The sequence below is a fragment of the Lepisma saccharinum genome, chromosome 24, assembly GCF_977018435.1.
Source record: "Lepisma saccharinum chromosome 24, izLepSacc3.1, whole genome shotgun sequence".
In the NCBI taxonomy this organism is placed as follows: Eukaryota; Metazoa; Arthropoda; class Insecta; order Zygentoma; family Lepismatidae; genus Lepisma; species Lepisma saccharinum.
The window spans coordinates 61,869,250-61,881,691 of NC_139252.1; the positions used below are offsets into that span (position 1 = coordinate 61,869,250).

Here is a 12,442-nt window from a genome sequence, read left to right on the forward strand (position 1 = left end):
GCAGGCTTTATTCTCGGAATCGCAGCTCAACCGCGACTTCTTAATTTTCACTTCTGCTGTCCACTTTCCAGAGTTGTTCCTGGGTGACACACAAAATTTCCTCATGATTGTCCCAAAATTCCCTTTCCAACTTTTAAATTCCCTGTCCGATAAAGTTGAAAATCATAGTTTTAAGGTCAAACAACAATAACTTTATGACAAAAATTTCCAATTAACTCTTAAAAGCTTTTTCTTGAAGGTAATTAAAATTTAGTAACAAAGTATAATAATTGTGCATTTCAGTACACACAAATTGAAACTTAAAAAGAAGAAAAAAACATTGTGCTGGATTGAGAACGCCTCCTCGAGGATATAACAACAGCAATAATAACATTAATAATTATTATTATATACTAATTGTTATTATTTCTCATTCAAATTTCTGGCGACGCCCATGAGAACATGAATGAATCCCCCAGAATTTTTTCCTGCCTACGGCCATGATTGAACACACAACTTTACAGGCGATTATACTGATTGCAGGACCAGACGCCAAAGCCTCGTTGGCCTGCAACATTGAAGTTACCGAGGCGTGCTACGTGGAAGTGAGGTTGACTTGTTCGTGCCTTACCAGAAGGTCCTCCTTACACCTCCACAGAGCTTCTTATTTTTATTGTTAGTACCAGAAAATAAACTCCATTTAGTATTCGAACAGAATAAACGTAGCAAAAACTGCATTAGATCCAAACATGCGATGTAATATATAGGAGTCAGGTCATATTTTCATATTGCACTATTTAATCCGAAGATTAAGCTCTCCAAAATTCTAAAAATTACAGTTTTATGCGAGAGGTACTGTAACAAACTTTATGGCTAAAATTCCCTCCTAGCATTTAAAGCTGTTTATTCAAGGAAGCTTGTAAAAGTTAATAACAACACAGAATAGCTATGCATTTCAGTACGCTACTGCATGAGCTATAAAAAAATAATGCAAAACAGTTTACTGGATATTCACCCATCTGGTGGATCATGGAGAAAAGTCTCCCATTTATATAATAATAAATGTAGATTAAAATTGCTTTATTTTTGTCCGTTTACAATAGGAATTATTGTATTAATAATAATTATTAAAAAAATCAAATGCTGACGAAGACTAAATTTATTGTAGAAAAAATATGCAGTAAAACCCTCTAACAGGGTCTTTTTCAGACAAAGATTCACAATAATAACAGTGTTATAATTATTATTATTATTATTTCTACTATTCAAGTTTCATCAATGGTCTGATCCCCTCCATATAAAAATTTCTGGCGCCGCCCATGTATATATATTAAAGGAACGTATAACTTACCGGTCTGATGCTTTGAACTCCCCCGGATCCGAAGAAGTACTCCCGTCCGTACGCCACTATGGACGTGTGCCATATTCCATCCACCTGTTTCCCTGCAAAATAAGAATAGCAAAATTTCAGAAACGTCCAAAATATGTTCGGCGTTCCCACGTGGTTTCGTGGTAAGATGCATTGAATTAAGCTGAACACACACAGACATATATTGTGAAGAAGCAAGGGAAATCGGAGGATAGTGGGGCTATTTGGATAAAAAATAGGTTTGCGGATGCTGTCTGGTTACTAACATCTTGACATCATAAGGAAGGAAGTTTTGTTAACGATAGTGGTAAATTGTGCTATCCTGAAGAGAAATATATACAGTGTTAATAAATACGAGGGTCACTATTTATATTTTGAGCCTTGGCAACACTGATTGAAGTTAGGCGCGATTTGACGTTTGCACGGAATCGTCTGGCATTATTGACCATAACGTACTTCAAATGTTTTGTCAATAGCTTCATTTGTGTTGTTTATGTTGCTTTGGAGATTGCGCGACAACAATAAAATGGAATTAACTCGTGAACATTTTCGTGCGATGATTTTTTACGATTCTCGACGTGGATTATCAAGACAAGAGTGCATCGATCAACTTACTTCCACATTTGGCGATGAAGCCCCATCCTTTGCCACTGTGAAACGCTGGTATAACGAATTTAATCGTGGCCGACATTCGCTCACCGACGAGATTCGCGAAAGTCGTCCAAAATCAGTTGTTGTTCAAGAAAACATTGATGCTGTGCAAAACCTAATACTGCAAGATCGTCATGTGACATACTGTGAGATTGAGGCAACCATAGGCATTAGTTCCACCAGCATATATAAAATATTACGTGATCATTTAGCTGCGAGAAAGGTATGTTCTAGTTGGATCCCACATAATTTGACAAACACTCAAAAAGACGCTCGCGTCAATTGGTGGAAACAAATGATCAATAAATACAATCGTGGTGCTTCAAAAAGACGTATATAAGATTGTAACAGGTGACGAATCATGGATATATGCATATGAGCTGGAACGTAAACAGCAGTCGACTGTATGGGTGTTTCAAGATGAACCCAATCCAATAAAAGTTGTTCGCGCTCGAAGCACATCGAAACAAATGGTCGCCTGTTTTTTCGGGAAAACTGGTCATGTGGCAACTGTGCCTTTAGAGGAACGTAGAACGGTCAACTCTGAATGGTACACAACGATTTGTTTGCCAGAGGTCTTCGGTCAAATACGGAAAACAAACAAACGCCGTCGGATCATTCTTCATCAAGACAATGCCAGCTGTCACACATCTCGTCTAACAACCGACTTTATGAACGGTCAAAAAATCGAATTGATGGGTCATCCGCCGTACAGTCCTGATTTGGCACCCAATGACTTCTTCTTGTTCCCGAATGTCAAGAATAAATTGCGTGGACAACGATTTTCGTCGGCGGAAGACGCCGTTGATGCGTTCAAAAACCATATTATGGAGGTGTCTCAAGAAGATTGGAAAAACTGCTTTGACAAATGGTTCGAAAGAATGCAAAAGTGTATTGACCATAAAGGAGAATACTTCGAAAAACAATAAAGCAGTTTTCAATGCCAAATTCCTGTTTTTTCATTGTTAGGCTCAAAATATAAATAGTGACCCTCGTAAACACCATTAACGTTAGATATTTACATAATTCTCCATTCACTGTTTTAATGCACGCTTGACAGTTGTGTACGCATCCTCGCAGCATTACTTGATGTCTTAAAATAACTGAAGACGTCGCAAGCGCAGGATAAAAAAAAAGCGCCTTCACAGAACCAAAACAGAACACGAGAGAGTTGCGTAGATAACCACGCGTTCCGTTTTTGTTTCTTCCTTTCAAGTTCACGAGTAAACAACAGGCGTTTTGTCCTATAAAACTTCATTCGCACATTAAAATACAATTAGGGTCGGTTTATTTCGAATTGGTTGAATTGGTGTTTTTAAGTCCACTTTATGCACAGTAAGGCTAATCGGGACTGGACCTACAGTTTAAAGTGGGATCCGAACCACTATACCGCGTTTGTTAGAACTTGTCCCGTTTCCCGCGCTAACGATCGCGCGACAGTTTCGGTGCCAATGAGAAACGAGAAAAAAATCGTCTGCCAATGGAAGCCAGAAGAGAGGCGCTTACGTAGACGCTGTTGCCACGTTGCGTATTTTAATTTGCTGCCTGGCTTTGGCTTTCCCCAGCACGGAGTTCACGCGGTCTGCAGCGGCAACGCCGCGTGGTTTCTGCTAGAAAAGCCAGCGATCAGCTAGCGCGGGAAGCGGGACAGGTTGTAACAAACGCGGTTTTTATATGTGCCACCACCGGGTTTATTTCGAGCTCACATTATGCAGCGTGGCTAATCGAGAATGTAGCTAATGCCTCCAATTAGCGTCGATGGGAATCTATACAAAGATCGGCTCTCGGAACTGCCATGGTTCCCTTTTTACCCATTAGCTGCATTGTTGCCAGCTGTTTCTGTTTAAACGAAAATGATCAAGGCACGCTCAATAAGAAGGAGCATGCCGGCACTCGCACCGGGAACCTTCTGTGGGCTTGTTTTGATTTGTGTTATTTAGCGTCGCTTTTCTGCTACTTTAGGCTATCGCGACGATTAGGAGGGGTAATGATATGATGAAACTGAAAAAGGGAGACTTACAAAGAATACCAGTAGCGTACGCAGGATTTCATCAAGGGAAGGGTTATTTCTAAAGCTTTTCCCAAATTCACATTGTTTTAATACACTTTCATTATATAATAATAATCATAATTAATTTATAAATCTAATAATACTAGTAATGCCACCACTACTATTAAGTATTAGATATCTACATAAGTATAGTATTTATGAAAAGAACAGAACGAAATTACTTTCTAGTCATTCGATTTTGACAAATTCTAGGAGCATTTTTTTTGTTTCTTTGAAACAAAATCATTGTCTGGTTAACGAGGTGAGACATTTTAAGTGTTAAGAAAAGCCATAAAAACAAGAAAATATATTAAAATAAATTGAAATATTCAAAGTATGGAACTCATCCAAGGAGCTGCGGAGGTCTGGTCGGTAGGGCGTCTGACAACCACGAGGGAGATCAGGGTTCGATTCCCGGAATTGGTTGGAATTTTTCAGCTCTTGTCCCCGAATAAATGTCCCAGTGTAAACAATGGGAAGGTGCGATGCGATGACTACGTAAAAATGTCACGCTTCGCTCTATTGTCTCGTTTTCATCATGTATGCTGCAAATCTGTAACGTCCTTCGTGAGAGAAAAGAACGTGTAGTGTCCGTATTAAGATGTTAGTTGTTTATGCATATCATGTTGATGAGTTTGTGAATTACACACTTTTGCTTGTGACTTCAATGTAGTTGTATTTTTTCCTCCACACTCCGCATCCTGAAGAACCTGCACTTAACATACCCCCTACTTTTTCGCCTTTAGATGATGGTTACTGATAAAGGATGAGCCCCATCGAAATAAAATTCCGTCTACGGGCATTTCTCCAGAATTCAGAGCGTTAAGAAATCGGGAAAAAGACGCAGATTAAAAAGTTTCGAGTCGAGAGCGTCATCCTTGCCACGTCAACACGACCTTCGTTGCACAAGGTGCGGTGGTTTAGGCAACAGAAAAGTCGCTCACTACGAAAGCAACGGCGATGTTTAAGAAAAGAGCGCCAAGACAACAAAGGACACAGCGCAACGAGTTATGGCCAACCACCTTTCCCGGTGGTGACTGCCCCTGGCTATTCCAAGAGCGAAGGCCTCCATCTTGGTGCCAGCTGGGACGTCCCACACGCTCCCCTGGATACGAAGCCAAGTCCGCTTGCATCCTTCCATTCCACGCGGGCAGCCAATTTACGTCGGCAGAGTTTCCGAAAACGGTATTCTTATCCAAGTTTAACTCAAATTTATACACAGATAGTTTCAGTTTGTATTTTAAGTCCACTTTTATGCACAAATAGGCTAATCGGGACTGAACCTACAGTTTAAAGTGAGATCCGAACCACTATGTGTCTCCACCGGGTATCGAACCCGGGATCTCTTGACTACAAGGAGACGACGTTACCACTACGCCATCGGGAACGCTATACACAGATATGTAATTAAGGATTGTTCTTGCTTGTTCCAACTATCCCGGGGCAGATGATCTGGGTCAGGAATTATTCCAGTCATTTCCCTGTTTCTGCGGTTCACCCAGCCTCGTAAATGGGTACCTGGGGGCAACCCTGGGGTGTAAAGGCGGCTGGGTGTGATGCTGATCACATCATCCCAACTATGGTCGAAATCAAGAATATGTGGAGCTCTACCTCCACATCACCCCATATGCCTACATGATATGTGTGCACACGCACAGAGGTACTTTACCTTAATATTTTACCTGTTCTAACTATCATCATTCTAACAATCTTCGAGCAGAAAGACAGACAGTTTGCCTTCTAGCTAGAGGCGAATAGGCATTGTGGGTGTGGCGAGCGCTTCTTCAAAACAAAATCTCCACGCTTACACAGAGATAGTAGCGGGGGTGGCGCCAGAAAGATGGGGGGGGAAAGGGTGCTCTCGCAGGCCTTAATTTTAATCCCTTCATTTTCAAAACCTACTTTCAAAGAAAACGTTATTAACTCTTGCATTGTCACATTACGGCCAATTCAAACCCATGTCGTCATATTGAGCGTAGAATGTTAGGTATTGAAGGAAGATTATTATTATTATATACAACTAGCAAGCTATGGATCCTAATCTGCAAAAGAAGCCGCTTTTAATTTCCTACACTGGAAGCAGTCTCTACAAAGCACCCAATTTGTACAAGCTTCGTTTCGAATTACAAATCAATCAAGCAAAACAGGAAGTTGGTTGATATTTGATGTAGTGACTAAAGCATGCATACATGTTTCATGCATTCTTTATTTTCAGCTTAGCACCCCCTAAATTTCATTCCGCACCCCTAGACGATTAATCCTGGTGGCACCTCTGAGAAGTCGCCATGTGTCGCGTGTTATTGAAGTGTTGCAATCCAATGAACAGGGACTTGAACCTACAAAATGTTTAAGAAGTTTTCATTTTAATTAATTTTACTGAAACTATTACATTTTAGGCCCAGCTTACAAGTCTTGTGTGCTTCTGCCTGTAAGACTAAAATCATCCGGGAATTTTCGCTATTATAATGCACGACTCTTCTACAAGCAGTTTACTCTACAGAGTCTACAGAGCATGTTCCCCCAGCGGATTGTTACTTTTATCGGAATATTTTCTTATCTTGAACAATGATAGAACTACTTACGAGACGCTTGCCTACTTTATGAAGACAAAGTTTTCCGTCCCTCCAGTAAAAATGTTGGCAGCTGGGAACTATTTGATTGATGTGTGTGACTTTCGATCTCTCCACCGAAGTTCCAAGGTTCGAATCCCGGCCTGGGCATGGATTTTCTTTGTGTGTCCCTGCATCAATTTCGTCATATTATCACTCATCTTGATCTTCGTGATTAGACAAAAGTGGCAGAAAGGTCAAATAAACACAATTAATAAACAATCTACGAGGTTTGGGGAGTAAGTCATGGCAACCCAGTAATAATTCTACAATCGAAGGATGTATTACAAATTTGTTATATACAACTGAAAGAGTATCCATTATGGATATTTTGTTGGTAGGAATCATGAAAGAAAACCCAAGCAACCCTGTGACATACACATGTACAGTGCGTCCATCTCGATCTTCAGCCGAGAGATCGGGAGAAGCGTGGCGGGCGGCGCTGACGGAGATGCCGACATTTGCGGCCTGTAATACCCGCTTATTTTTATGGACATATGCAGACATTTATATAAATATTGCAAAACGAGCACTAACCTGTGTTATAATTCATCATCTGTAATTCATCCAAGTTCTGCCCTTATATACACAAAAAAATATGCTTTAGAAACTATGTTAAGAGCCACAGATAATGAAACATGTCCATAAAAATAAGCGGGCATTACAGGCCGCAAATGTCGGCATCTCCGTCAGCGCCGCCCGCCACGCTTCTCCCGATCTCTCGGCTGAAGATCAAAATTGACGCACGGTATTAATGTACAAGGATGATGCTGCCGATGGTATTCGACGTCTTCCACATCGGTGGCAGCGTGCTGTGGACAATGCGGGAGATTATTTCGAAGGTTTGTCATAATCAGACAAGTTTTTTGTAACATGTGTATGTCACAGGGTCAGACATGTTTTTGTAACTTGTACATTAATAAATGTGCATATCACAGGGTTGCTTGGGTTTTCTTTCATGATTCCTACCAACAAAATATCCATAATGGATACTCTTTCATGGCCGTGTGCACGAACGAAGATCAAATTTTAAACTCGGATCGGGAAAGGATCACTGGAAAATTCCATTGCACGAAGACGGTTCAATACTTGATCGCGATCTAGGAACATCAAAACGAGTTTATCTTCTGATCGGCCATTCGCGACCGTTTTGGTGTGTGATCCTGGTTCACGATACTGACGCTTCGACTGCAGGCAGTTGTTTTTTAATATAAAAAGAGCGGAAAGTGATATCGAGGGCGTGCAAACGCTAGAGATGTTGGGTGTACAATGCTGATAATTCGAGAACTATGTAAACTAAAAACTGGCAAAATAATAATAATAATAATTTGTGGTTCTGTGGTGCAAAGTAGTAATGTTTATAAATACTGTACTTTCTATCCCAGAACACAAAACATATATAAATGTCATATATTACGTGCAAGGGAAATTATAACACAGCAATGTTTACGATATTGCTACATGGTGTTGGAAATATGATTGTATAAATTTACGAAAATACATGTTACTGGCTATTTACACGACACGACAATATAAATACATAAGAATTAAGAAATGAAAAATTCAAATACTTACCACAGTACAGTAATAATAGAAATAATAATAATATATCTTTATTTGAGCGGGCGAGGTACAGCATACGCTGTTCTCTCAAAATCGAATGCATTTCGTAAGGCATTAAGGTTCCATGCTTTCTCCTTCTCCTTTTGTGTTGTGCCGTCAGTTCTTTTTTAATATTATTATTTTTTTTACACTCCACTACATCCTTGTACATATTGACAAGGTTGATTAGTACATCTCTCAAATTCATAGAAGTTTGCAGCCCGAATTATTTTCTTCTCCTACATGTTGATACTTTAACACATCACATTACTCTATGGGATTCTTGATTGTCATTTGTTTTAGCCAACCAATCAGGTATAGCCTTAGAAATTAATCTCGGATCAGTTGAACGGAATCTCCTGAACGTCGTTTTTCGTTGGTGCAATGCAAATCTTTAAACCAAGTTTATTTAGAGTGGATTACAATTGATCTCGTTCCTCTGAACTTCGCAATAATCGGCGTTGGTGCACGCGGCCATCAGTTGTATATAACAAATTTGTAATACATCCGTGGATTGTCGAATTATTACTGGGTTGCCATGACTTACTCCCCAACCCTCGTATTCAAGTTTTATAAACGGTCAGACCCTCATTCCTAACCCTTACAAAAATTTCTGGCGGCGCTTATGCTCAGCTACATATATCTGTGTATAGCCATCACCTGTAGAAATCTTTCATGTAATATCACATTTCCCGACAGAAACGGTAAAAGAAATTATTTGCCTATTACTTTAGAGGGGAGTGAGGCCCTCTGCCCTCTACAATCCCCCAGCCTCTCTGCGCGGCTAATGAGCGTCGTAAGAATCCTAGCATGATCATATTTAGAAGAGCAGGACGGGATTAAGTTGGACCTGGCCGAGGGAGCCCTGCCACCCTGCATTTGCGACCAAGACACACAAAAATAACAGGAAGGACGCAGATGTCGGCTTTCAAGGAAAAAAACCTCCTCCTGAGAAGAAGCCGTTGTTAAAAAGTACAGAGAAATGTGTGTCAAGTGTACTGCAGTGTTGCGACTTGGCAACCTCGTCTCCAATTCGACTCTATTTCTGTCTTGGGCAGCCGTTCTGACTTTTCTACAGTTTTCGTACGACAAGGGACTTCTATTCGCCCCCTTTTGGGGGTTGAAAATCAGCAGAGCGGCATGTTTCCACCCTTAGCGTCAAGTACTGATTTTACTTTGGAGTGGGCTGGAATTGTAAAGGTGGATATTACATAGCTGCGTTCTGTGGGGGTAGAATGCACATAATTACCAATTTAAAAGTTCCTGTTGTCCAGACAAGAATGGTAATCGGGGGGGATGGGGGGTTCGATTTGGTTTTACCAGAGTTCTTTACTGTTTTCCTTCAAAGCCGTGCGATCCCAATCTAATCCTGGCCTTAAAGTAAGTTCGGTGGAAATAAATACCTCGATTATAGAACAAACGCTAAACAAGTATACTTTCGTTATTTAATTGTAGTACTTGGTAAGTCTTTATTGGGGGTTCTGATCCCCAGGACCCCCCAATACATCTTTGGTGGCAACATCCCTCTGTTAATTTACACCCTGCGGTACCAAATCAAAGATTAAGAAACAAGCGAGTGGCAGAAATAACAACAATTATATAAAAAAAAACTGCATGGGTATTTGTACTTTATTTTCCTTTGTAATTTTGATTGCAGTTTGATTTCATTTATCTAGATGTAGGCTAAATATAGGTGAATATTTGATGCTGAATATTGATTTATTTGCTTTATTTTACTTTGCTTTTTGTGCTGCTTTTGGCTAATTTGCGAAGACGGGGGTGAGTGATGATATGCATGAATGGACACTCACAAACATCCATGCTCAGGCCGGGATTCGAACCCGGGACCCCTGGCGTCGTAGCGCGATGTGCTTACCACTCCGCCACGGGAGCCGACTGATGCTCAATATGTATATGTACATAATATCATAGCAGATGAAGCAAACACCGACTACAGAAACAAAATTTTGGCCAATTTGTCTCTTGTAAACAACATTGAGCATGCATTTATTTTATTCCTTATATTTTATATTAATATATTATGCATGCAGTTTTATCGATGTATTCTATTTGTACATATACAATGTGACAATTCCGAACTTTTACAAAAGTTGAACGAATGCTAATAAATAATAAATCAATAAATAAATCAGTACTCACCGAAGAATATGCCGGACATCCTGCTCGCCATGCCCTTAGTGAGGTCGTACACATAGAGCTCCACCGACGTCCCTATGTCTGTGTCCATTTTCTCTTGGCTTCCTTCTGAGCTTCCGGAATCCCTCACCCTCTTCTTTGAAGTGCCCTCCGCCTGCAAAAGGAAGGAGAAAGAATTCAGTACTTAGATAGAATACAGAACATGATTGGTGGCAAGAACTGGCCAAAAATTGGTAGAAATAGCAATAAAAGTACAATATTAACCTGTATTAATCTGTTCCTCTTACCATGGTGGTATTTGAAAGCGGGTGACGGGGAATTCCTCCTCTCTCGATACATCAGGGTTGTTAAAGGTGTAGGAACACTGGGTTTCGCAACAGGACAAGAACCTTTTCTTTTCTAACACAATTTAAATTCGGCCCAAGTTGCGTATCGTTTCATTTCAATACGGAACTTATACCGCATTTAAACTTATTCCGAAAAAAGGTTCCTGGAGCTTCCTGATATACAGAGTGTCTATAAAGTCACTTAACATTTCAATGATCTAATGACAAATCTTTTTTTTTTTTTCAGGTGACCTGATAAAATGTACTCTATAGAAGAGAGAATAGCCATTGTATGTGGTCGGTTGTTTTCCAACAAGATGGCGCACCACCCCGTTTTGCTCGCAGTGTCCGGGACTTCCTAAATAACACTTTTTCCCGGAAAGTGGATCGGTCGTGCGGCACCAAGGCCTTGGGCTCCCCGGTCACCCGACTTGAGCCCAATGGACTTTTTTGTGTGGGGGCTTTATTAAGTCTCGCGTGTATCAGATCAAAATAACCAGTATGGGACACCAGGGCCGGCTCTACCGTACGTACAACACGTGCATTTGCACGGGGCTGCAAAATGTATAAAAAATGGAAGCTGCATTATTTGAGGCAGTTTTGTCTTCTTGAGCAGGAAAAAATTCAAATTAAATCCATTTGCATATCCAGTATAACGCAGAAATGGATAAGAAAAGTAAAGAGTACCTACGAAAGAAAGCGGTATCGAAAGTTTATATTAGTTGCCCTCTTACAAAAGCAGCTATTATTGTTTTGTCTATGAAAATGGTAAGCAACGTCTACTGTGCGTGTGCGACGCTATCTATTGTTTTATCGCGCGCCAGTCCGCCAGTCCTCCGCCCCTTGTTATCGAGGAAGTCGGAAATACGAGGGAGGATCAAATTAATAGCTTAAAAGTTTATTACAAATTTCAAATGTTGTGGTATTGCTATGAAAGTTGGCAATATTGTTTCTAACAGTATTCTCTTTCTTCAGTAGGTGGCAGAAGAGTCTAGTCAGACAAGCGCCAGAACAGGAGCAGTTTCAAGATGGTCGCCCCACTGTCCACATGCACCGCATTAGAACAGCGTTCGGTGGTCCGGTTTTTGAGTAGTGAAGGTGAAGGTGTGAAACCAATTGAAATTTCTGGTTGATGATAGTGAACCCAGGTCTCATCGCCTGTAACAATCCTGTCCAGAAATGCATCACCCTCGGCGTTGAAACGACGCAAAAGTTCTTCACAGGCGTCGACGCGACGATCTTTCAATTCAGCGGTCAACTGACGTGGGACCCATCTTGCCGATACTTTATTGAAATTCAGAACATTATGCACAATGTGTTGAGCTGAACCAAAGCTCATATTCAATATTGTTGCGATTTCTTTCAGGTAATACGCCTGTTGTCCTTTACAAGCTGTTCCACTAGCGCAATGTTGTCGTCGGTCACTACGCGGTTAGCCTGTCCCGGTCGAGGAGCATCCTCCACAGATGTTACGCCACTTTTAAACTTCCTACACCACTCGTATACTTGCTGCAGGGACAAACACGAATCACCATACTTTGCTGCCATCCTGCGGTGAATTTCAATTGGTTTCACACCTTCACTACTCAAAAACCGGATCACCGAACGCTGTTCTAATGCGGTGCATGTGGACAGTAGGTCGGCCATCTTGAAACTGCTCCTGTGCTGGCGCTTGTTTGACTAGACTCTTCTGCCACCT

At 40.8% G+C, this 12,442-nt stretch overlaps 1 protein-coding gene across 4 annotated transcripts in view; it reads right to left on the minus strand.

The window, feature by feature from the left end:
- Nucleotides 1–12,442, minus strand: part of LOC145978209 (uncharacterized) — a 101,096-nt gene that overhangs the window by 55,362 nt on the left and 33,292 nt on the right. For all 4 annotated transcript variants that reach the window (XM_083110658.1, XM_083110655.1, XM_083110656.1 and 1 more), the window contains exons 2-3: nucleotides 10,421–10,571; nucleotides 1,331–1,422 (exon numbers count right to left, since the gene is read on the minus strand). In XM_083110658.1, coding sequence (XP_082966784.1) covers nucleotides 1,331–1,422; nucleotides 10,421–10,571 — 243 coding nt within the window. The remainder of the gene's footprint in view (nucleotides 1–1,330; nucleotides 1,423–10,420; nucleotides 10,572–12,442) is intronic.